The following is a 26415-nucleotide window of genomic DNA, read 5'->3' as shown; positions in this document are numbered from 1 at the left end:
GAGCACCTGCCCTGCCGCCCGTGGTCCCCACTGCAGCCTGCAGGCCCCTTCTCAAAAGCCTATTTGACAAAGCTGTGGGGGAGGGGAGGCAGAGAGAGAGCAAACTGGGCAACAACGCCAGCAGCAGCACCACCAGGCAAGTCGAGCAACAAGCGGCTTAGCTGCTGGCTGCATGTGCAGGCTGGGAGGGCTAAAAGCAGGGGCTAAACATACCTAGCTCCTTCAGCCTCTCGTCAAAGGTCTCCCAGACCCCTCACCATCTTCGTCGCCCTTCTCTGGACCCATTCCAGCTTGTCCAAATTCTTCTTAAATTGTGGTGCCCAGAACTGAACACAATACTCCAGGTGAGGTCTTACCATAGCAGAGTAAAGATGCATAGTACTTTTCAGCGTTCCCTCTACGCTGGGTTAGCGTGAGCTCACCCTTTTTAAGCCTCCGGCTCACAGATTTTTGTCTTAGCTCAGAAAGGATGGCCCCGGAGCAAACTCATTAATGTAGTAGCCAAATTGATCGCTCTCAACTTTCATGCCAGTAGCTCACAAAGTAGAATTTTTGCTCACAAGACTCTACAGCGTAGAGGGACCATTGGTACCATTACATCTTGAATTCCATCAGTGGCTATTAGCCACAGTATATATATATATATACATTTGTGTGTGTGTGTGTATGTGTATATATATATATATATATATACACACACACACACGCATACACATATATTGGCTACTATGTGACACAGTGTTGGACTGGATGGGCCATTGGCCTGATCCAACATGGCTTCTCTTATGTTCTTATGTGACACAGAGTGTTGGACTGGATGGGCCATTGGCCTGATCCAACATGGCTTCTCTTATGTTCTTATGTGACACAGAATGTTGGACTGGATGGGCCACTGGCCTGATCCAACATGGCTTCTCTTATGTTCTTATGTGACACAGAGTGTTGGACTGGATGGGCCACTGGCCTGATCCAACAGGGCTTCTCTTATGTTCTTATGTGACACAGAGTGTTGGACTGGATGGGCCATTGGCCTGATCCAACATGGCTTCTCTTATGTTCTTATGTGACACAGAGTGTTGGACTGGATGGGCCATTGGCCTGATCCAACATGGCTTCTCTTATGTTCTTATGTGACACAGAGTGTTGGACTGGATGGGCCACTGGCCTGATCCAACATGGCTTCTCTTATGTTCTTATGTGACACAGAGTGTTGGACTGGATGGGCCATTGGCCTGATCCAACATGGCTTCTCTTATGTTCTTCTTTACCTCACTACATCCCCCCTTTCTGACCGGGATACAAAGACTCAGAGATGTCTATTCCTGTTCATTTCTGACAAAGGGAACTTTGACTCTCAAAAGCTCCCACCCCAACAATCTTGCTGATCTTTTAAGGTGCTCCTGGATTAAAATCTACCCGTTTCTCACCGTGTTGCCTTGAATACAGTCAGCGCAATTGCAACGAGCCACCCCCTTTCCTTACCTGCATCCTTGCACGTCTCGCACGTCCAATATGGAGTATGCATGCCGGGGGCGAAGGCCCATGCTCTCGTAAGCGGCGTCATCCACCTTCATGTTGCCCCCTCCGCAAGAGGCGCCCATCAGAAAACTGAAACGCGTGTGTATGTTGGGGTGGGGGGGGCGAGGAAGGCCGGGAGACAGAGAGAGACACACAAACGCACACACATGCAAAGAGAGAGACAAGCAGAGACAAAAGAGAGTGAGCACAAAGATTTGTACCGCAGCAACAGACCGCTGAAGGGGACTGGCAGGGGAGCTATTTCCTCGGTTTAAAACGTTTCCTGTCTGGCCCCCGTCGAGGCCGTTTGGGCAACAAAACCACAAGGAAAAGGACAGTCAAGGCTCTGACCGATTATAGGATCCTCCCCGCCCCACTGTGCTTCCTGGAACATGACGACAAGTGGACAGATTACAGAAGCAGGAATCGCTGTGTCGGCCCTCGTTTTTCATGGTGTGCCTACAGAGGTTGTTGCCGGGGTCTTGTATGCACAAGATCAGTCATGGAGAGGATGTGGAGGAAGCCCCGATTGAAAAGGTGATCAAGAAGCAAAACAAGCTGTCTCTCCCCCGCCCCCAATGAATTCATTTCTGTGTGCGGAATGGCTGGGGCTTCCAATCCACGGCTCTGATGCCGAACCACAAGTAGGGTAAAAAGAATGGATATGGAAAACAGGTTCCTTGCAAATGGGTCCTTCTCATGGCCCCGTGGTGCAGAGTGCTAAAGCTGCAGTCCTAAGCTCTGCTCACGACCTGAGTTTGATCCCCGGCAGAAGCTGGGTTCAAGTAGCCGGCTCGAGGTTGACTCAGCTTTTCATCCTTCCGAGGTCGGTAAAATGAGGACCCAGCTTGCTGGGGAGAAAGTGTAGATGGTTGGGGAAGGCAATGGCAAACCACCCCGTAAAAAGCAACGTCACCCCAGAGTCTGAAACGACTGGTGCGTGCACAGGGGACCTTTCGTTTCCTTTCCATGGGGGACAACACTGCCCAGTCTGGCTTCACGATTCCAAATGTATGCAACGGACAAAGCAGGCGGGTGTGTGACTTTTCTTATACGTAAAGGACATCGTACTGGGGGCTTTTTAAACTTGGGGGGGAATTAGGAGGTGAATCATAATAAAGGCTCACAAAATTGCAAATACTGTGGGAGAAAGTGAAGGATTTTCCTCCTCTGCCCATGTTACTAGAACTGGGGAGGGAGGCAGAATCACCCAAAGACAGTGGCAGCGGAGGGGGGGGAAAGGGTGTGGCACACTAGCTCCACCAAGGTGTAGATGGCAGGTCCCACCCTGTCCTACAAGAAGTGCTCACTGTGAACTCGGGCTGACGATTTGAACTCAAGCCTAGACACACCAAGCTTGGGCAGGCTCAGGACCGGTGTTCCCTCTAAGCTGAGTCAGCGTGAGCTAGCTCATGGTTTTTTAGCCTCCCATTCACACATTTTTGTCTTAGCTCAGGAAAAACAGCCCCAGAGCAAAGCCATGTATGCAGTAGCTCCAAGCTTTAATGCAAGCAGCTCTCACAGAGCAGAATTTTCGCTCACGGGACTCCACAGCTTAGAGGGAGCATTGCTTAGGATGGCCAAGCGACCTGATCTATTGAAAAGCTTGGGGTTCGAATTCCAAGGGACCCTCTTTCTCAGTTCATGCTGTTCCTGGGACGGCCAACCAGCCAGGAAAAAAAGGAAAGAGAAATGGCAAGGCATGCTCCTTTCCACAGAAACCGGGAGAACAAACTTTCCCTAGGTTGGGTCACCTGCAGTACCGGCTGCTAAAAGAGCAGCTATGGGGAGCTGGTTGAACGGCTGGCAATCCCAGTAATTTACCAGAAGGCCTCCTGGCATCAGACACATATTTATGCCTACCAGTTCATAATTCTCTTTTCCCTTCCTAGCTCAGACGAGACCGGATAGACCCCGGCGGGGAATTTAGAGAGCTGCAAGCCAGATGCCTGGACTACCATTAAAGTAGACCAATAGTCCACTTTCTGTTTTCCCAGAGGCTGTAGCGTAAATTGTTATGTTTACGTGGACCCGTGCAAATAACTTAAGTTAGCCTTTCAAAGGGGCATCTTCACCAGAGACACATATAATAATAATAATAAAAATACCCCGCCTTCCCTGCCTAGGCAGGCTCAGGGCGGCTTCGTGTTGAGGGGGTTTGTAGTCTCTGTAAGCCACTGTAACTTCTGAAGACCCAGAAAAGGACCAAGAACTGCACCTTCCAGCAAAAGAGCATGCTGGCCTGCTTGAAATACCAATCCCGTTATACCCTCCCAGTGTGTTTCCTCTTCCCCTTGTCCTGCTGTGACCCAGCCATCTACAGGCAGTGCTAGAGTTCCCAACCCCCCCGGGGCCCAGATGGGGTTCCTTTGCTTTTAATCTGCTGCCAACCAGCTGGCCAGCAGGGGAAGCCCCGCCCCCAAATAGGGGGATGTGATGATGTCACCCAGAAGTCATTGTGTTGCTGGTGTCAGGGGGTGATGCTCCCCTTTTTTTTTTTAGCAAACTCTATGATTTTGAAGGCAAAACCCCATAGTGTCTGCCCAAAAACTAGAGTGTCCCTCCCAACATTGGTGACACGATGTCACTTCTGGGAAGGACCCAGGAGCCCCCGCCCATTGGAAGCAAGGTATGACCTGGCAACCTTACAAAGCACAGATGCCAAGTCTTGGTGGAGAACATGAAAATGATATGGAAGACTACCCTTTCTTTGGAGAAACTGACTTGTGACCACTGTTCCCTCTAAGCGTGAGCTAACTCGCAGATATTTAGCCTCCAGCTCATACATTTTCGTCTTAGGACCGTAATGCATGCAGTCGCTCACAACTTTTAATGCCAGTAGCTCACAAAGTAGAATTTTTGCTCACAAGACTGCAGCTTAGAGGGAACATTGCTTGTGTTGTGACCCCTGGTCCCAGAATGCAAGAGGGCTGGCTTCCTAGCCAGACAGTGAGGGGGAAACAAGCCCTTCTAGCCTCCTGTGCCCGTTCTCTAAGCTCCTCCCAGCGGAAGGGGGAAAAGCCCTCCCTCCTGCCTCGTCTTACCCAGCCTCCTTAGAACTCAGCATTTTGGCCCAGATGAGGTCAGTGTCAATGGACTCCTCGCGAGGGTTAGTGGAGCTGACCTGCAGCATCAGGCTCTCGCAGGGGGCGCCCGTGAGCGTAGCCAGGCCTTCGATGGCGCGCCCCGCCTGGAGGGCAAAGTATGAACCGTGGAGTTTGGCCAGGGCCTTCTCAATCAGGGCCACCCACAGCTGCTTCCTTTGGGCCTGAGAAAGGGACACAGAGACAAAACACCATGGGAGACAAAGTGGTGGAATTATCTGCCTCCATTTACTGACTTCATTTATATCCTGCTTTTCTCCCTAATGTGGACTCAAAGCGGCTTACATTCTTCTCCGGGGATGGGCACGAACCGCAACACGAAGCAAAATCCGTGCTAAATCAAGCCGGTTTGTGGTTCGGGAAGCAAGGGTATGGAAGAACCTGTATTCACCCTTTAAATGCCTTTTGGGGTTCACTTCTGGCCCAGCAGCCCAACCCAGAAGTGTCATGTGAGGATAGCGGGCTCAAATGGCATTTAAATGCCTTTGGAGTTCACTTCTCGGTGGGTACCCCCCCCCCAAAGTCCCAGAAGCACAAACTGGTTCGTACAACGCAGAAGTTCGTGCTTCAGGGTTCGTGAAAACCCCTGAAGCACGAACCTCCACAAGTCTCCATTTATCCGGGTCATGCCCAACCCTATTCTTCTCCTCTCCTCCATTTTATCCTCCCCACAACTCTACAAGCTGGGTTAGGCTGACAGAGAATGTGACTGGCCCAAGGTCACCCAGCAAGCTTCCATGGCAGAGCAGAGATTCGAACCCGGGTTTCCCAGATCCTAGTATGACACCCTACCAAGTATCCCATACTGGCGTCCCCTCTTTTTGCCTGTTCAGTTCCTTCAACGTGAATCAACCTACGTCTTGCAAAATGGACCAGGTGTGGCGAAAATGCAAACCACTGAGGCCACGAAGGGTGCCTGACATGAATGGCCCAGGACCCAGGCCAAAAGGGTTCAGATTGTGGGCCTGGGCTTCCTAAAAATCTCCCCTGGAATGCTGCAATGTGCATACAGGCCCTATGGGCCTAGTTCACACAGAGAAAGGGAAAGACTTTGAAGCTCCGCCTTCCCCAAGGACTGCCCAGTCTTATCCAGCCCTCTCTCTGCTTGTGCACTTGGAAATGTACCTTTGTAGCAGACAAAGCTCAAGCTCTTCATTTAACTTTACTTTTTTTGGGGGGGGTTGCATTTTGTGTGTGTGTGCATGTGTTTGTGTGTGCCCGTGCATGGAAGTCATGATGGCCTCCAGCGACTCCTACTAGGGCATGGAGAACGTTCAGAGAAGTAGCTTGATACAGCCTGCCTCTGCCTCCCGACCCTGGTATTCTCTGGAGGTTTCCCATCCAAGTACCTGCCAGGGTCTGCCTTGCTTAGCTTCTGAGAACTGCTTATCTTGGTGGTGGAAAGTGTGAGATGTACTGTCCTACTTCGAATATTCGTTCTAGTTTGCACCATGACAGAAATCAGATGAGAGATTTGGTTCGGTGATCGAGCCTTCGGCGAAACGTGGCTTGATCGAAGCTAGCCAGCCTATCGTCGTCTTGAACCAGCTGTTTAGACCGACTTCAGTACTAACAAATCTATGAAATTGTTTGAATATACGGACCTGAACGGTGTTCCATATTGCTAATAGATGTTTTGTAGATGGTTATGAAATGCTGAATCGGGACCAGGGCTTTTTCTGAGCACGACCGCACAGGAACACAGTTCTGCCTGCCTTGGCATCAGAGGGTGTGGCCTAATATGCAAATGAGCCTAATATGCAAATATCAATGTATGATTGATAGAACATTACTTAGTTATTATTACCTTCCTTTGGTGATGTAGGACTGAATAAAGATAATTTTTTGTATGTAAAATCTGGAATTTTTTTTTTGGTACTATTTACAAAGTTTATTATTCTGTATAGTTTCCGAGATCTGACAAAATCGGGCTTGCCTGGGCTATCCAGGTCAGGGCTATTTAACTTTATTTTTTAAAGAAAAGGTGAGATTCCCAGGAAGCTGAGTTCTCCTTTCGCTATCATACTCTGTACTTCCTTCCATGGAATTACACTTCAAACACAAAGACCCTGGGGTAGAATTCTAGCAGGAGCTCCTTTGCATATTAGGCCACACCCCTCTGATGTAGCCAATCCTCCAAGAGCTTACAAAAAAGAGCCTTGTAAACTCTTGAAGAATTGGCTACATCAGGGGTGTGTGGCCTATTATGCAAAGGAGCTCCTGCTGGAATTCCACCCTTGCAAAGACCTATACACACTTCAAAGCTAGAAAGCGTCTTTTATACAACAGGTATGAAATAAGGTCTCTTCCCAGAATGTGGTTTGCTACTTTGCCTATGTCTCCCACTATCCTCTATTCATGGAGGATAGACTGACTGAGCGCATTTATAGCCATCATGGCTAAAGTGAACTTCCATGTTCAGAGGCAGGGGTGGAGTTCTAGCAGGAGCTCCTTTGCATCTTAGGCCACACACTCCTGATGTAGCCAATCCTCCAAGAGCTTACAAAAAAGACACTGTAAGCTCTTGGAGGACTGGCTACATCAGGGGGGTGTACCCTGATATGCAAAGGAGCTCCTGCTAGAATTCCCACCCCCGTATTATCCCTCTATGCACCAGCTGATTGGAGAATGCGACAACAAGGAGAGCCTTTGGCCTCCATGACCTTGTTTAGAGGTCTTTCGGGGGAGCAGCTGGTCAGCCACGTGAATAACAAACTGGGTGACGCTGGCATTTGATGCTCCGCCAACCAAATCTCAGCTTGTTTGAGATGGGTGCGAATGTGGTTATCCTCGAGGCTCACCCGCCTCCATCCCATCACAAGAAGACTGAGGACAAGTCTAGGTCCTGTTGGTCAGGAAGTCTGAATGAGGGGCTTCGCTGTCTTGGGGTCTGCTCCCTTCCCCAGTCTTAACCCACAGTTGGACCTTGTCTCCAATTCCTGGGAGAGAGTCAGCAAGGGACGTCTGCTTGCAGATGCCACAGCTGGTCCGGAACAAGACAGAAGGCTTCTGGACTCCGCACGCGATACGAGGAGAGGAGAGAGAGCAAATGCAAGTCAGGCCAGGTTCCTGCCCTTCACAACTCCACAAGAAGACCTCTGCAATGAGCCAGACCTGATCCGGCAGTGCTGCTCTGACGCTCCCGGCAACTCCTAGGATTGGTCTTGCACAAAGCAATCTTATACCGAGTTAGGTTGCCGGTCTTGACTGTGGGACTGTTCCCTTTGTCCTTCCTGTTTCTACTTTTCAATCTCTCTTACATCATTGCTGTCTCCATCGTATCCCTCCTTTGCCCCTGTTCTTTTCACCGACTTCTTCTCATCTTCATCCTTGCACAGACTTCCAAGTGTCTTCATGGTCAGGCTCCCCTGTATCTCTCACTGTATGTTGCTCCCTGTATCCTTCACTCTGCCATTTTCTGGCTGAACCAAAGAAGACCCCTCTCTGTCCCCTGCTGACTGTTGTTACCTGTAGAGCTTCCTGTGTGGGGAGAATTCTCTTCCACCTTACAGTGGAGTCCTTGTCCTCCATCGTGACTTTCAAGAGTCTTCAGAAAACAGCCCTGACCTGGATAGCCCAGGCAAACCCAATCTTGTCAGATCCCAGAAGCTAAGCAGGATCAACTGCGCTTAGTACTTGGATGGGAGACCTCCTTGGAATACCCAGTCGGGAGGCAGGGTCAGGCTTTATTCAGCCATATCTCTGAATATTCTCCAGGCCCCCGGTAGGGGTCACTCACCTTAGATTGCCATGATGTCCAGGTGCAAAAATACACATACACACACTAAACAAAATACAAAAAAGACCCCCATCCCCAAAAGCCTTCTGAACATGTATCTGTTTACTCCGATGGACACCCCTTAGTACCTACCCAAGTAGGAGCCCTTTTTCCTTTCAATTTCAAGTTCAGCACCCAGCGACATTCGCACACTTCTACCCACTGACCAGCAATGGCTCGATCAAATGCGAGGACCCACCTGAGAGAAGAGGAGGTAGCCACACTCGTCGCAGGGCAGCATGTCATCTACCAGAACAGTGGTCCAGGTGCCATCTTTGCAAAGCCGCACCTGGTAGGCCCCCTCCTGACATATCGTCCGGGTGATCATGACCCGCTCCACCAACTCGGGCCTCTCCGCCAGCACAGCCAGAGCACTCAGGAACCTAAACAGGGTGGCAGTGGAAGACTGGTTAATTCTAGGGAAGGCCAGAACCAGCCCGTTAAGCCATGATTTTTTGTGCAACGTTGGTTAGGGTCAATCCAAACTCTGACCTGGATAGCCCAGGCTAGCCTGATATCATCAGATCTCAGACGCTCAGCAGGGTTGGTCTTTGCTAGTATTTGGACTGGTGACCTCCAAAGAATACCAGGGTCCTGACGCAGAGGCAGGCGATGGCAAACCATCTCTGAAACATCTCTTGCCTTAAAAACAAGCCTAGCTCGCCACCTAGTGGTGCACAAAGCTAAGAGCTAGAACTTCAGGTTGCCAGACTATCTTAGGATCTCCTGGCTACACCACACACAGTTCAATATGATAATTATTGTTATTATTAGGGTCAAGTGGGAAACAGAAGGAATATGGGTGGCTCCTGAATGTAAGAAACACCCTGCTAGATCAGAGCAGTGGTCCATGTAGTCTGGCATTTCGTTTCACACTCGTTGCCCTGGTGCGCCAACAAACAGGACATGGAAGCCAAGGCCTCTCCCAGTGTTGCCTCCCAGCAATGACATTCAGAGGTTTGCTACCTCCATAAATGGAGGTTCCTTTAGCAGCCACTGACAGATCTCTCTTCCATAAATCTGCCTTTTAAAGCCATCTATGCTTCTGGCCATCCCCATGCCCACTGACAGTGAACCCCACAATTTAATGACTTGTTAAGAAGGACTTATTTTCGCTCCTCAACTTAGGGTGCCTTTTCATCCAGGGCTAGAGATCTGCCACAAACTTGTCAGGGTCTGCTTTCACGGAAATGGACCAGGAAACTGCATTCAGAAGTCACAACAACCCCGTCTGTGATAAGCAGGGCTTTTTTTGTAGGAGGAACTCCTTTGCATATTAGGCCACACCCCTCTTATGTAGCTGATCCTCCGAGAGATGACAGGGCTCTTCTTACAGGGCCTACTGTAAGCTCCAGGAGGACTGGCTACATCAGGGGGTGTGGCCTAACAGGCAAAGGAGGTCCTGCTACAAAAAAAGCCCTGGTGATAAGCACAAACTTGGCTGGTTCCCATGAAACATCAGACCTGTGGTTTATCAAGGTTGCTCTTATTTACTTCGACCGATCCAAGATGAGCAGCCGAGCTAGTCTGTCTGCAGTAGCAGGAAAAAGTCCAAGAGCACCTTAAGGACTAACAACGTTTGTGGTAGTTTATGGCCTTTCGCAATTTCTCTGCTCACTTCTTAGTTTGACGTAATGTTAAGTGCGTGGACTCTTATCTGGGAGAACCGGGTTTGATTCCCCACTCCTCCACTTGCACCTGCTGGAATGGCCTTGGGTCAGCCAGAGCTCTGGCAGAGTTTGTCCTTGAAAGGGCAGCTGCTGTGAGAGCCCTCTCAGCCCCACCCACCTCACAGGACGCCTGTTGTTGGGGGAGAAGATATAGGAGACTGTGAGCCGCTCTGAGACTTTGATTCAGAAAGAAGGGCAGGGTATAAATCTGCAGTCTTCTTTTTCCTTTGACTGGCAGCAACTCTTGAAGGTCTTGGGCAGAAGTCTTTCATGTCATTGAGTGCCTGCTGCTTTTTAACTGGCCATGTTGCGATTGAACCCAGGACCTTCTGCGTGCGAAACAGATGCTCTGCCACTGAGCCATCCCACCCCTCAGTAACATACATCGTGAGTGCATGAAACGACTTTATACTGAGCCAGACAGTAGGCTTATCGAGGTCAGAATTGTCTACTCTGACCAGCAGCAGCTTTCCGGCGTCTCAGGCAGAGGTCTTTCCCATCATCCACCTGTGCCTTTCAGCTGAAGATGCCAGGGGTTGAACCTGGGACCTTCTGCATGAAAAGCAGATGTTCTAGCACTGAGACTCAGATCCTTTCCTGTTTGCTGGGTTCCCTGGTGCCGGACTTCCTCCCTTCCTCTTATGTGCAGAGTGTGCCTGAAAAAATCCATCGTTTGGAAAGACTTCAATCGAATTCTAAGATGCCATGATGACTGAACGCTGGCACTTACAAACTGAGTTTCTAAGACACTCTGTTTAGATTCCCATTTGTAGAGAGGAAAGAAACCCAAATTCTCCCAGGCCCCTAAACTTGAGTTGCCAATCCCCAGTTGTGGGTGGGGGATCCCCTGGTTTGGAGCCCCTCTCTCCACTTCAGGGCTATCAGAAAGTGTGGGGGGGGAATGTCCGCTGAGCACTCTGTTATAGCCTATGGAGATTGCCCCCATAAGGCAGGGGTGGCGAAACCCTCCCCATCTATTTTCCTTCCTTCCTTCCTTCCTTCCTTCCTTCCTTCCTTCCTTCCTTCCTTCCTTCCTTCCTTCCTTCCTTCCTTCCTTCCTTCCTTCCTTCCTTCCTTCCTTCCTTCCTTCCTTCCTCCTTCCCTCCCTTGCCGCTCTCAAACATCTGACATTCAAGTCTTGTGGCTCTCAAACATCTGATGTTTATTCTATGCGGCTCTTACATTAAGCAAGTTTGGCCACCCCTGCTGTAGGGTATAACAGAGAATTGGTCTGTGAGTATCTGGGGCTGAGGGGGGTGCTGTTTTTTGAGGTAGAGGAACCAAATATTCAGCATAGCTGCTGGTGCCTCTTCTCAAAAAACCCTCAAAATTTCAAAAAGTTTGGACCAGGGGGTCCAGTTTTATGAGCCCCCAAAGAAGGTGCCCCCATCCCCAGTTATCTCCAATGGAGGGAAGGCATTTTAAAGGAACGCGGTCCCTTTCAATGCAACGGCCAGCTCACCCAGAACTCAGAGTCCAATTGCACTTCTTCCTTCCCTTCTCCTGGACCCTCCTGATAAGTCCCCCGCCGGCTCATCGGTCTCACCTGGCAACCCTACCCTAAACTCAAATGTCAAGGTGAACTGTAATTCACTTTGCAAAACCAGGAAGTTTTCCATCATGGTGCAAAGCATAAGTGGCAGGGAGGAGAGAAAGAGAGTTAATTCTGGCCGAACCAGAGTTAAGGAAGCTCCCACTTAAAGCATTTATATCCCACGCCCTCCCGTTTATTGATCTGCAAAGCGGCTAACAAGAATCCCATAAAAACAAGAAGGCTACAACATCATCTGACACAGAAGTGGCGGCGGGATTGAAAACCGATCGACGGCAATTTTAAAAGCTAGTTAGAGGCAGAGACCAATAAAAGCAGATCAAAGACGAGCCCAAACACGTACACAGGAGAGAGCGTGAAAACTGCTGTCCAAAAAACCCAAAAAATCAATATACAAAACCAGAGCCAAGTGTGGGATCAAACAAGGAATGATTCACGAGAAACCCTGAACAAAAAGTTACATCTTTAAACTCAGCTCACTCAATGCTAGCCAAACAGCCATTCAAAAGGCTATTTGTGGGCTGATAAATTATGGCTTTGTGTTCTGTCTGAAGGGACAAACCACGGTTGGCAATTAGTCACCAAATCTTGGCTTGAACATGCAAACCCCGGTTTAGTATGACTGCATTAAAAAGGCATTGTGATGGATCTGCCTTCAGAGAAGAAGGTGAAGATATTGGATTTATAGCCCGCCCTCCATTCTGAATCTCAGAGCTGCCCACAATCTCCTTTATCTCCCTCCCCAACAACAGACACCCTGTGAGGTGGGTGGGGCTGAGAGAGCTCTCCCAGAAGGTCACATCAGAACTAATGGTGCGGGGAGGCAAGGCTGCGTAGCGCTGCGGGTGGGGTGGGGCAGGGGGAGGAGGCTGAGGTCTGGTTGCCAACAGGCCGCAGACCGGTAGTGGTCCGTAGCCCGGGGACCCCTGCAGCACACAGGAGCAGTTAAACAGACAAGACAGCTTTCTGAAGGAAAAGGGGAAAGGACACCCTGATGGTAAAAAGCGAACCACTGAGCTGCAGGGACTCAATTGTAGGACATGCCTAAATCCAGCTCCTCTCATTTGAAGGTTTCTTGTTTTGGCTCTGATTTAGCAGAACAAAAGCCAGTAGTGCTGGAAACTTGTGGGGGGGGGGGAGGAATTGGATTTCCCCCCAGTCCCGTGGGCACAATAGCATGCAAATCCCTTCACTGCCACCAGGGGGCAGCCTATGCCAACATTCAGCAGATGGAGAGGTCTGAGAAGCAGCCAAGTGCACAAAGGCATTGCTTTCATTCATTGAATATTTTATTTAAAAAATTAAGTTTATTTTAAAAATTTCTACACAAGTTCTTCTTCTTTTAGGACCACCATTGATTTCCAATGGCTTCAGTGGGAAGCAATTCTGCGAGCCAAAACACAGTCATTAGGACGGTAATTGCCAAGGGCCACGGTATATTTCCCCCCTTTCTCCTGTCTCCCTTAATAAAGTTCCTGGATATTCCAATTAAAGCTGGGAAACATCTGATTAACTGCTCGCCTCGAATTCTCTTGCCTCCCTCCCACCCCCAATGCTTCTCTGCCCCACTGGACTTCACTGCTCCCAGAAACCTGCCTTTGCCCAAAGCCGGGATAATACAAATTCAATGTGAAACCTGCCCTTGGGTCTAACAAGCTGTGCTTGGGGGCTTTCTGAAATAACATTAAATCGCTTTCTGCTGCTTTTGTACTGAGCATCCTGCTTGGCCAAAAATTCTGGAGAACTTGAAAGCTTGTTTGTCATTATGTTGGGGAGGGGGTGTGAAGAAGAAGAAGAAGAAGAAGAAGAAGAAGAAGAAGAAGAAGAAGAAGAAGAAGAAGAAGAAGAAGAAGAAGAAGAAGAAGAAGAAGAAGAAGAAGAAGAAGAAGAAGAAGAAGAAGAAGAAGAAGAAGAAGAAGGATTTATACCCTTCCCTCTACTCTGAATCTCAGAGTCTCAGAGCAGTTTACAATCTCCTTTAACTTCCTCCCTCACAACAGACACCTCGTGACGTAGGTGGAGCTGAGAGGGCTCTCACAGCAGCTGCCCTTTCAAGGACAACCTCTGCCAGAGCTCTAACTGACCCAAGGCCATTCCAGCAGGTGCAAGCGGAGGAGTGGGGAATCAAACCCGGTTCTCCCAGATAAGAGTCCACAAACTGAACCACTATACCAAACTGGCTCTCCCAAAACAGGTATCGCTATCGTTTTCTGCAAAGGGGATTTTTTTCCGTCCCTTCTGTTGACCGACAAACAAGATAGCCAACTGGAACAAAATTCTTAGGGATTGCACACAAAAGGTCCCAGGTTCAATCCCCACCATCACCCAGCTAAAAGGGCCAGGTTGTAGATAACATGAAAGATTTCCACCTGAAACCCTAGGGAGCTGCTGCCAGTCTGAGTAGACAAGACTGACTTTGATGGATTGACAGTCTGATTCAGAGTAAGGCAAATCCATTCGTGTGTACACATATTCACTTTAACCACTACACCGCACTGCCAGGCACCCCTTGACGGGTGCCAGGGAATCTTCGCACCACCGCTCTTTACCAGCAGTTTCCCAGGAGCCCTTGCAGGATGTCCGAGGGCCGGGGCGTCCGGAAGACAGACCACTTGACCGAGCGATCCTTGAAGATGCTGCAGTTGATCTCGTGAGGCCTCAGCCACTGCTTGACCCGCTGCTGGACGCTGTCCCCTTCGGGGAAGCCAACTGACTTGGGCCCTGGCGGGAAACTGTCGTCCACAAAGTTGACCTTGTTCTGTGGGTGGAAAGGAAAAAAGTTATTGCAGCGCCCTTGCAGGTGGCAGTCTGCCCCATTCCAAAGGAGAGGCTTTGGGTGGGAACTCTTGGAAGGCAGCCGGCAGGGCTTTTTTTTGTAGCAGGAACTCCTTTGCGTATTAGGCGACACACCCCGGGTGTGGCCAATCCTCCTGGAGCTTACAGTAGGCCCTGTACGAAGAGCCCTGTCAGCTCTTGGAGGATTGGCTATGTCAGGGGTGTGTGGCCTAATATGCAAAGGAGCTCCTGCTACAAAAAAGCCCTGATATTAGGCCACACACCCCTGATGTAGCCAATCCTCCAAGAGCTGACAGGGCTCTTAGTACAGGGCTTATTGTAAGCTCTTGGAGGATTGGCTACATCAGGGGGGCGTGGCCTGATCTGCACAGGAATTCCTGCTACAATAAAAGCCCTGGTACCCGGCAGTTCCTTCTGCCCCATCAGCACATTTTGGATCATTCAGAAGGTGACAGCAGTACTAAAGGTGGCAGGCAAGTGACACAGTTTTCTTACACGCCCAGGGAAATGCTGATCACCACTTTGGGCTCACGGGGGGGTGGGTGGGAAGTATTTTTGAATTTCCTGCATTGTTCAAGGGGTTAGACTTGATGACCTGGAGGCCCCCTCCAAATCTATGATTCTAAGCAGGGTCAGCCCTGGTGAGTACTTGGATGGGAGACCACCGAAGAAATCCTGAGCTGCTACGCGAAGGCAGGCATTGGCAAATTGTCTCTGAACGTCTCTTTGCCTTGAAGACGCTACAGGATCGCTGTAAGTCGGTTGTGACTCGCCGACACTTTAAAAGCATGCACATAAAACACCCCTAACAAGATCACAACACCACGTTTAAATGGAAGTCAGCATTCCCAAGACACGTGATTCCATGCTCCACGCACCAACGGTGAAATGCAACCGCTGACAGGCGTAACATGAGACTCCTCACGTGCGACAATTTCGTACGAGAGCAGAAAGGCTGCAAAAATGCAGACCGCAGAATCCGGCCTTCTTGCAACCCCAAGTTTCAGTTGAACCTTTCGGAAAGAGTCGGTGAAAACACAACTACCCCAGACGTGTTTCCATTTGGCAGAACGGAAAACCTGGGCCTTCGAGAACGCTGTTACCTGCACCCTACTAAACCAATGTTCCCATAGGACAAGTTCTTTTTCTTGTAATCAGCAAAAAACTCTGGGCAGAGGACAACCCAGGTTCTTGTTGATTTTATCATTTCTTTACTGAGCTTCCAAAGACCGTCTTTTCCTGTAGGGCTGCAATACCCGGAAGCACCTGCTGACGACCTCTTGCTTTTCTGACGGCACAGAAGAACTTTCTGCAAAAAGATCCAGGTGGGCTGCCGGGTCGGTCTGAAGCAGTCGAACAGATTTTGGGTCCAGCGGCACCTTTAAGACCAACAGAAGTTTATTCAAGGTACGAGCTTCCATGTGTGTTTGCATCTGAGGAAGTGGAGAAGTGTGCCTGCACGTGAAAGCTCATACCTTGCATGAACTTCTGTGGTCTTAAAGGTGCCACTGGATTCAAAATCTGTTCGACTGCTTGTATCTGAAGTGTGCATGCACATGAAAGTTCATACCTTGAATACATTTTTGTTGGCCTTAAAGGTGCCACTGGACTCCAAATTTGTTCTACTGCTTGTATCTGAAGTGTGCGTGCACACAAAAGCTCGTACCTTGAATACACTTTTGCTGGCCACAGCGTATTGTTGGAACTCTGTCTGGGGCAGTGATGCTCTGTATTCTTGGTGCTTGGGGGGGGGCACAATGGGAGGGCTTCCAGCCCCACTGGTGGACCTCCTGATGGCACCTGGGTTTTTTGGTCACTGTGTGACACAGAGTGTTGGACTGGATGAGCCATCGGCCTGATCCAACATGGCTTCTCTTACATTCTTATGGCCTTAAAGGAGCCACTGGACTCAAAATCTGTTCTACTGCTTGTATCGGAGGAAGTACGCGCTCACACGAAAGCTCATACCTTGAATATACTTTTGTTGGTCTTAAAGGTGCCACTGGACCTCAAAGCTGTTTCAACAAAAAACTTACTGAGTCACTGAGGGGTGACATGATAGAGGTTTACAAGATAATGCATGGGATGGAGAAAGTAGAGAAAGAAGTACTTTTCTCCCTTTCTCACAATACGAGAACTCGTGGGCATTCGATGAAATTGCTGAGCAGACAGGTTAAAACGGATAAAAGGAAGTACTTCTTCACCCAAAGGGTGATTAACATGTGGAATTCACTGCCACAGGAGGTGGTGGCGGCCACAAGCATGGCCACCTTCAAGAGGGGGTTAGATAAAAATATGGAGCAGAGGTCCATCAGTGGCTATTAGCCACAGTGTGTATGTGTGTGTGTATATATATATATTTGGCCACTGTGTGACACAGAATGTTGGACTGGATGGGCCATTGGCCTGATCTAACATGGCTTCTCTTATGTTCTTATGTTCTTATGCCCCCCCCCCCCATCAGCCCTTATTCAACAACAAACATGCATTAGGCGGTTTCTCTCTATATAGGCCAGGAGTGGCCAAACGTACTTAAGGTAAGAGCCACATAGAATAAACATCAGTTTGAGAGCCGCAAGACAGAAAGGAAGCTAAATAGGTGGGGGAGGGGAGAGGAGGAGGTGGAAAGAAAGCAACTTTAACTTTAAATGCATTTAAAGAGAGAAATGCCTTGTCCAAGCTGGCCAACAGGTTGGCAGGGCCTTCTAGAGTCACGCAGTATGTGTGAAAGAGCCACAAGGGGCTCCCAATATATATACTTTCACCACCCGCACAGCCATCCTTAAAAGCTCCCCCCCCCTCTGGCCTTCTGCACCCCTTCCTGGGATTCCAGCACTCCCGGAGAGTTTCTACCCCAATGGGCCGTCTTCAGCATTACTGGTGCAAAAGAGAGCACACGGACATCAGCCTTCCCTTCTCCCTGCCCAAGAAGCGGCTTGAATCCTGCGGGTCTCTTCTGGACTGGAAAGAGGCCTGGAGGTCCTGCTAGAACTGGGGTTTGGAGAAACCTGTCAGGGTTTGCAGGGGTGGGTGAGGAAGGGAATCTGTCTCTCCCCGCAAAGCCGGGACATCTTCCGCTAAGCGAGGGATAACAATGAGCCTGTAAGAAGGCACAGCCTGCTGGTACGGTGCCACGCTGCCTCTGAAGTCCAAAAGGATTAGATTTCATTTACGAGATCGGCTTAATCTGGCCTCGGACTTCAATCACCGCGGGCCAGCGAGGAAATCAAACCGCGCTCGGTAATTAATGCCATCGTGCCTGGTTTGTTAGCAATGACCCCGAGAGAGGGGCCTTTCCGGCAAAACGCCGGCGGGAGTCGATGGGGCTCCTGTTCCTGCTAATTACTCGGGGCTAAATTCGGATGCCTCAGCTCAGCTCAAGCAGCAAACTCTCCCTGCGCGGAGCCTCCAGGATCGAGTCCTTGGCAGGGGCTGGGAGGGGAGGGAGGGGAAGGAAATGTCCACTTTGCTTTTGATGAGCATCGATCCCCAGGGTCTTGCCAGACAGAGCTTTCCCCAGAAAGACGGGGAGAGAAGTCTGTCCTCCTCCGCCTTGAGACCTCTACCAAGTCCAAGGCCAGAAGAGAACCCAAAAGCAACCAATTATTTTACATAACTGGGAGGGGGTCAGGAAGCACTTTTTTGGAGCCCATGGTGCTTCCTCCCCCCCCCTCCTTCCACCACCAGCAGAAAGGAGGGAGCGCAGATCCACCGTGAACCCGAACTGGTTTGCGAAGCAGGGGAAGATTCATCGCGGTTCATGATTTATTGAATCGCACGAACCACCATTTCCCCGGTTCGTGCCCTTCCCTAGTAGAGTGAAAAAGAACTCCAGAGGAGATGATCTGGCCAGCCAGTACAACCGCTTGGCAACAGTTTTTGATCTCTGGTCAAAACATGACATTTTAAATCTGCTGCATTACAGGCCTGGTTGATCTGTTACTGTCTCCCTACATTGTTGGAGGCAGGCTATGACTAGGCAATGGGGGGGGGGGGGGCTGCCAGGCCTCCTAGTAATTTCCTGGCAGAGGCCATCTCTGAACAGGGGATGTCCTTAGATCCTGGGGGGCAGCCGTGTTGGTCTGAAGCAATTGAACAAAGTTAAGAGTTCAGCGGCACCTTTAAGACCAACGAAGTTCTACTGAGAACGTAAGCTTTCACGAGCTAGAAGCACACTTCATCAGACAATGAAATGGGGTACAGCGAGCAGTGCCACATATAGCTTGCGGGCAGTGTTCCCTCTAAGTTGAGTTAGCGTGCGCTAGCTCATAGATTTTTAGCCTCCAGCTCACACATTTGTGTCTTAGCTCAGGAAGGATGACCCCAGAGCACGCTGATTTCTGCAATAGCTCACAACTTCAATGCCAGTAGCTCACAAAGTTGAATTTTTGCTCACAAGACTCTGCAGCTTAGAGGGAACATTGCTTGTGAGTAAGGTTAAGCATGCAAAATAGTACAAAGTTAGAATCCAAAGGCAAAATAGAAAATGAACAAATTGAAAGAGTAACAGTTTGGTCTGGATATAGTTTAAGTTGTGTAGGAAAACAGGAAAAGGCAATGAACATGTCGGAATTGGAGAATGATAGTGAGAATGGCAGTAAATTGCTCTGTTTCTCCTCAAACATGGGTTACACTGAGAACCTCTTTTTCTCAGAGGTGTTTCTCTTATTCTTTCAATTTGTTCATTTCACTATTTTGCCAGTGGATTCAAACTCTGTACTCTTTCGTGTGCTTAACCCCTACCCTCAAGCTATATGTAGTACTGAAGAAGACGATATTGGATTTATATCCCATCTTGTACTCTGAATCTCAGAGTCTCAGAGCAATCACAATCTCCTTTACCTTTCCCCCCCCACAACAGGCACCCTGTGAGGTAGGTGGGGCTGAGAGAGCTCTCCCAGAAGCTGCCCTTTCAAGGACAACTCCTACGAGAGCTATGGCTGACCTGAGGCCATTCCAGCAGGTTCAAGTGGAGGAGTGGGGAATCAAACCTGGTTCTCCCAGATAAGAGTCCGCGCACTTAACACTACATCAAACTGGCTCTCCTGTAACTGTACCCCCTTTCATAGTCTGATGAAGTGTGCTTCTAGCACATGAAAGCTTACATTCTCAATAAAACTCTGTTGGTCTTAAAGCAGCTGGACTCCAGGGGGCATCCTGTTACCCAGCTTGGCCTCTTTGCCATTATAATAAAGCTAGAATGGTCACAGTATTAAGAAAGTTATGGCAAACTCCAGAGAGAATCCTGCCTTAAAGACTAAGCAAACATGTTATGCCAGGAGCTAAGCTTTCCTAGCACAGAGCTCACTTCATCAGATGCAAGAAGTGCATGAATCATCAGTGGGCAGATATATGCAGGGATACAGAGGGGAAAAAACTGTAAACAAGGGGTGTCGAACTAATTTGCTATGAGGACCGGATCTAACATAAATGAGACCTTGTTGGATTGGATCATGCGTGGCATAAAATGTAATGCCAGGGAGAGAAGATGAAAACTTTATAAAAAATTCACACAAACACAATTAAAGATTTTTTTAAAAACTTAAAACATCCCCACTCCTCCACACGCTCCTGCTGGAATGGCCTTGGGTCAGTCATAGCTTTCACAGGAGTTGTCCTTGAAAGGGCAGCTGCTGTAAAAAGCTCTCTCAGCCCCACCTACCTCACAGGGTGTCTGTTGTGGGGTGGGGGGAAGGTAAAGGAAACTGTGACTGCTCTGAGACTCTGAGATTCAGAGTATATGGCAGGATATAAATCCAATATCATCATCTTCTTAAAACATTAGCACTTGTTGGCCTTAAAGGTCCTTTCTTTGTATCTCTCCTGTGAGATCCAGGGAACTGGGCAAAGGAAATTCTGCCTCTTTCTTTCCTTCCCCAAGGGACCAGGAGGGGGAGGAGCCAGCCAATAGAAGGAAGAGAGGCTTGGCTCAGTAGCTCTGCTGTGCGACTGAGAGAGCCTGGCAAAGCAAGCTCTCCCTCTCCCTCCCTTCCTCCCCAAGGGAGGAGACTCAGACAATGGAGAAAACAGAAGCCTTGCTCTATGGCTTCTGTGTGATTGAGCAAGCCTGGCAAAGCAAGCTGTGATGCAGAAGGAAGCAAGAGAGAGGGAGAAGGAAGCAGACAACAGCCAGTTGCTCGTGGGCCTGATTCGGCCCTTGGGACACATGTTTGACACCCCTGCTTGTAAATGGTGAGGTCAAAAAAGCAGCAAGAGGTCGCCGCTTCTCTGCGTCGAGCTGGAACATTCCGAAGGTGTGCACGGCAACCATTCGAGACCACAGTAATCCACCAAGATGCACAAATCTAATTTAACACCTAAAAAGGCAAATCCTGCAGCCGGAGGACATCGCGGGAAACCAGCACATTTGCCTAATGTATTCTTCAGAATTAATTCTGCTCTGATGAGTAACAGTGGAGGAATGCAGCACCCCAAGACCCCGATGACTCTTGCACAGCTCTTCACTGCGATTGGCCTTCTACAATACCTGCAGGTATTTCTTTCCACCCTCCCTTTCTCCCCAGTCGGGACCCAACGTGGCATGCTATAGTCTCCTCTCCTCCAGCTTAGCCTCAAAACAACCCCACAAGGTAGGCTAGGCCAGGGGTAGCCAAACTGCGGCTCAGGAGCCACATGTGGCTGTTTTACACCTATTGTGTGGCTCTCGAAACCCCCACCAGCTGGCTTGGAGATGGCATTTGTCTCTTTGGATTGCTTTGCCAAATCTAGCCAGCCAGCAGCTTGGAGAATTCATTTAAAGATAAAGTTGCTTTCTTTCCACCTCTCCCTCTCTCAATTTATTTTCCTTCCTCCCTTCCTCCCTCCCCTCAAACTTCTCATGTTCATGTCTTGTGGCTCTCAAACATCCGACATTTATTCTATGTGGCTCTTCTAGGTGGTTAAGTGTGGCAGGATTTCTTGTGGATTGGCCCTCTTTACGAAATTGGCTACAAGAGCTCTTTCTGAAAAATGGCCATCAAGAGTTCAACCATTCATATTGCTAACAGCCAACAGCTCTGGCTGAGAATCGAGGTCAGTGTGCGAAAAGTAAAGGCTGTCTCAGAACAGGAATATCCTTATATGGTTTGAGCAGGAAGCAAGACAACTGGCCATCTGCAGTAACTGAAATGCAAAATATCAGATAAGATGGAGATAAGGTTCTGGGGGGGGAATAAGGCTTTATATACCCTGGGTTTTTGAGCGGGAGTTGCTGACTGCATGACAGACAGGGGACCTCTATGCCAGTCAAGCCCAGAAATTTATTTATTTTTCGTATTTGTATCCCGCCCTCCCCGCCAAAGCAGGCTCAGGGCGGCCAACAACATTGAATATCCACAATAAAACAATGCAACCATAAAACAGTAAAGACAGTTACAACAAGATCAGTTAAATTAACAATTCCACTTTAAAATATTAAACAATTTTAAAACCGTTTTGGTGCTAAGTTCCATACCATGATGTTAAGCAACTCTGGATTTTAGCTGAAGGCCATTCGAAATAGTGTTGTTTTGCAGGCCTTGCGGAATTGGGCAAGATCCTGCAAGGCTCTAGCATCATCTGAGAGTTGGTTCCACCAGTGGGGGGCCGCAATAGAGAAGGCTCATTCTCTGGTAGCCTTCAATCTCGCCTCCCTGGGCCCGGGGATTTCTAGTAGGTTTTGTGATCCAGATCTCAGTACTCTCTGGGGAATATATGGGGAGAGACGGTCCCTAAGGTAGACAGGTCCTCGGCCATATAGGGCTTTAAAGGTAATAACCAGCACCTTGTAGCGAATCCGGAACACTATTGGCAGCCAATGCAGTCTCCGCAGCCCCGGCTGCACATGATTCCGAATAGAGAGACCCAGTAACAGCCTGGCTGCAGCATTCTGCACCAGCTGCAGCTTCCGGATTCGAGACATGGGCATTCGAGACACTAACAACCCTTGTTGATTTCTGTTGGAGGCCTCAAACACAGAACATAGGAAATAGCTCTAATATAGACTGGAACGTAGGTTTTCATAAAATTAATTCCTTTTTAACAGGTATTAGATTATAAGACAGTGCAAGCTTAAGAGCTGGGTAAAAGTTCATCTGAATTCTGAATTATCTGAAATGCATAACCTTCTCGCACTATCCGGAAACTGTAATTTTATCTATTGTTTTGCTTATGTATTTCCATGCCTTCTGTCTGGAGCAGAAATATAAGTGTAATAAAGTTTATCTGTATTAGCCTTCTGAAAACTGTTTGGGTTACTGAGTGTGGGCAAAAATAAATTCCGCCACATTAAGGAAGTTTGGTCACCCCAGGCTAGGCTGAGAGTTGTGTGACTGGTGCAAGGTCACCCAGCGAGCTTCCATGGCCAAGTAGGAATTTGAACCTGGGTTTCCCAGACCTAAAAGGTAAAGGTAGTCCCCTGTGCAAGCACCAGTCGTTTCCAACTCTGGGGTGACGTTGCTTTCACAACTTTTTCACGGCAGACTATTTACGGGGTAGTTTGCCATTGCCTTCCCCAGTCATCTACGCTTTCCCCCCAGCAAGCTGGGTACTCATTTGACCGACCTCGGAAGGATGGAAGGCTGAGTCAACCTCGAGCCGGCTACCTGAACCAGCTTCCGCTGGGATTGAACTCAGGTCATGAGCAGAAGACTCCTGTACTGCGGCTTTACCACTCTGCGTCACGGGGCTCCCAGACCTAACCTGACACTTCAACCACAATGCTGGCTCTCCTCTTCCCGTACTTTTCCCTGCCAGGCTTTGAGGCAATACGAACAACAAGCTTGCTTTTAAAATTCAAAAACAAGCAACAAAACGGTGCCATCTTAACAGAGAGTGCCGGGAACTCACCTCTTGACAGAAGGAGACGATGTTTTCCCAGAGTGCTTTGGCCTCTCCCTCGTCAGTCTGCCGCCGCTTCTCCACGTGCATGCTCTCGCGGCGCCGGAGCGGCTTGGCCCCCTTCCGTTGCGCCATGTATCCCTGGGGCGTGTGGCAGGCCACACAATGCTTGGCCTTGAGTTCGTTCAGCAGGGTGCAGGCCGGGCAGGGCCACTGGCTGGGTCTCTCCGGGGTCACGGGGGGCTGCAAGGGGAAGAGACGGGCGACTTTGCGGGCGGAGGGGGCTTTGGAGCTGCAAGCCAGGCAGGCACCCTTGTCTGAGCCGCACTCCGGGCACTTGGCGGGCGGCTCGTGCTCCTGGAAGCCGTGGAGCTTGGAGGAGCCACACACCTTGCACTTCTGAGAGGCGGTGGGGTTCTTCAAGGTGCATTTCGAGCAGGACCAGGTGGTGAAGTCAGGGCTGGAGGGGCCACAGGGGGTGAAGCGGACGGAGTCCCCCGTCAGGTCGATGGTGTCGCTGCCCTTCTGGTTGCTGCAGGCCTCGCACGTGCCACTCCCCGACGCGTTGAGGAGGGAGCAGGAGCTGCATTTCCAGGGTGACGGGCTCACCTCCATCTCCTCCTCCAAAGCGCTCAGCCGCTTGGTGGCCAGCAGCTCCTGGAAGCGGAGGGCCTTCTGCACGGGGGCCGGCGGGGAGGCAGGCTGGGAGGTCTCGGGCACGGGGGGCTGTAGCTGTGGGGGCACCTCTCGGCGGCTGCGGGGCACCGGGTTGTTTTGGAGGCCAGGGGAGAAAAGGCTAAAGCTTGGCATCTTCTGGCTGTCCTGTTCCGGGGCGGTGGCTCCTGGGGTGACCCCGGGGTGGCTCTCTGGGGTCTCGGTGGCAGTGCCAGGCTGCGGGGTGGTGGGGGCTATGTGGAAGCCGGCTGGAGCGATGACTTCAGGGACGACCAGCGCCTCTGGAGGGATCTTGGGCAGGGAGAGTTTGCGGGGCCCCCCGCAGGCAGAGCAGGAGTTGGCCACGGGGGTGTTGTGGAGGGTGCAGCGCTGGCAGGCCCAGCCATCCTCCAGGGCCGCCTCCTCCGGGCTCTTCCCTCCGCCGGAGTCCTCACTGCTGCTTTCAGCTTTGGAAATCTCCTCCTTACATGTCCCCTTGGGCTCCACCAAGACAGTGGGCTTGGGCAAGACCCCGTTGAGAATGGGCAGTGGCGAGCCTCCCGGGCCCGGCTCCGGGGTGAAGCCGCACACCTCGCAGGTCTCTTTGCCCAGGTAGTTCCGGAAGGTGCATCGGGCGCAGGCCCATTTCTGCTCTTCCACGCTGAGGCGCAAGATGTGGTTGAGGTCGGGCTTCTGGCGGGGAGCCTCACAGATGGAGCACTGGCGCTGGCCCACGGGGTTCAGGAACGTGCAGCGGGTGCAAGACCATTCCCGCACGGTGGCCATAGAACCAGAAGAGTGGGTGTGGCTGCAAGAGAGAATTAGGCTGTTACTTAAGAATGTAAAATGAGTCATGTTGGATAAGGCCAGTGGCCCACCCAGTCCAACACTCTGTGTCACACAGTGGCCAAAAAATCCCAGGTGCCATCAGGAGGTTCACTAGTGGGGCCAGGACACTTGAAGCCCTCCCACTTTTGTCCCTCAAGCACCAAGAATTGGTGCCAATGGCCCATCCAGTCCAACCCTCTGTGTCACACAGTGGCCACAACTCAGGTGCCATCAGGAGGTCCACCAGAAGGACCAAAACACGAGAAGCCATACTGGATCAGGACAGTGGCCCATCCAGACCAACTCTCTGTGCCACACAGTGGTCACAACTCAGGTGCCATCAGGAGGTCCACCAGAAGGACCAGAACATGAGAAACCATACTGGATCAGGCCAATGGCCCATCCAGGCCAACACTCTGTGTCACACAGTGGCCAAACCCCAGGTGCCATTAGGAAGTCCACCAGTGGGAAGAACTCTAGAAGCCTTCCTGTTTTTGCCCTCTAAGCATCAAGAATATAGAGCATCACTGCCCCAGACAGAAAGTTCCTGCTATACCCTGTGGCTAATAGCCACTCATGGACCTCTGCTCCGTATGTTTCTCCAATCCCCTCCTGAAGCTGCCTATGCTTGCAGCTGCCACTACTTCCTGCGTTACCAAACACATAGCAAGGGCCGGGGCAGAGCAAAAAATAAGCCGTGGCAAGACAAGTTTCTGGGTGGATAAAGCTGAGCGTGAATGCAGGCCCCTTTGAAATGCTCACTGTCTTTCATGGGCTTCACCCCAAAACTCCTTGCAAAGAGAGCCTGCCAGTATTATTTATTTTATTTTATCAGATTTATATCCCGACCTCCTCTAATGGGCTCAGGACGGGCTGACAACAGTTAAAAACCACATAGAATACTAAAAACAATATACAATAAAATCAATTCTATACATTTTAACCATAAAATCCAAGATGCACGTTGGTGTTTCTCAATATCTATATTTGTCCAATGGGACTGTCAGTGCTGTGGGACATTTGCTACCTCCCCTTAACTGTTGAAGGCAAGCTTAAATAGTTCGGTCTTACAGGCCCGGCAGAACTGAGGCAGGTCCTACAGGGCCCTGATGTTTTCGGGGAGGGCATTCCACAGAGCGGGGGCCATTGTCGAAAAGGCTCTGGCTCTAGTGGTGGACGATCGAACTTCTTTCAGTCCGGGAATCTGAAGGGGATTTTGGGACCCTGAACGTAGTGCTCTCTGGGGCACATACGGGGAAAGATGGTCCTGAAGGTAGACAGGTCCCAGGCCATATGGGGCTTTAAAGGTTATCATCTACCGAGGGCTGCATGGTCTGGGGTGGAGTGTCTGTACCTGAAGCTAAGAGGCAGGGAATTGCTTAAAGGAATCTCAAGGTTTATGTCTGAGATTCAAACTGGGGCTTTCCTGGGTCCACGTCCTCATTCCTAAGGAGTTACAAGGGAGACCTAGGACTGGATTTCTTCATAAGAACACAAGAAGAACCATGTTCGTTCACGTCAAAGGCCCACGCAGTCCAGAATTTTCTCCCTACAGTGGCTGACAACTCTCTCTCAGAAGTCCACGAGGAAACTAGGTGATCGCCTAGGGTGCTGGCCTTCTGGGGGCACCAAACTGGGCACCTCCCATGTGACTCGGTGACATTATCAGTGTGGGGGTGGGGGCGCACCAGAAGTGAG

The 26415-nt window shown here is 50.1% G+C and overlaps 1 protein-coding gene across 3 annotated transcripts in view; it reads right to left on the bottom strand.

Annotated features, from left to right (window-relative positions):
• The window catches only part of CAPN15 (calpain 15), a 178761-nt gene that overhangs the window by 25119 nt on the left and 127227 nt on the right, over positions 1-26415 (bottom strand). For all 3 annotated transcript variants that reach the window (XM_060260829.1, XM_060260827.1, XM_060260828.1), the window contains 5 exons: positions 23245-24697; positions 14172-14380; positions 8600-8783; positions 4563-4786; positions 1483-1608 (listed from right to left, as the gene is read on the bottom strand). In XM_060260829.1, the coding sequence (XP_060116812.1) occupies positions 1483-1608; positions 4563-4786; positions 8600-8783; positions 14172-14380; positions 23245-24675 (2174 nt within the window). In that variant the 5' untranslated portion in view covers positions 24676-24697. The remainder of the gene's footprint in view (positions 1-1482; positions 1609-4562; positions 4787-8599; positions 8784-14171; positions 14381-23244; positions 24698-26415) is intronic.

The sequence above is a fragment of the Heteronotia binoei genome, chromosome 20, assembly GCF_032191835.1.
Source record: "Heteronotia binoei isolate CCM8104 ecotype False Entrance Well chromosome 20, APGP_CSIRO_Hbin_v1, whole genome shotgun sequence".
Lineage (NCBI taxonomy): Eukaryota > Metazoa > Chordata > Lepidosauria > Squamata > Gekkonidae > Heteronotia > Heteronotia binoei.
This window is presented reverse-complemented; position numbering and strand designations above follow the sequence as displayed.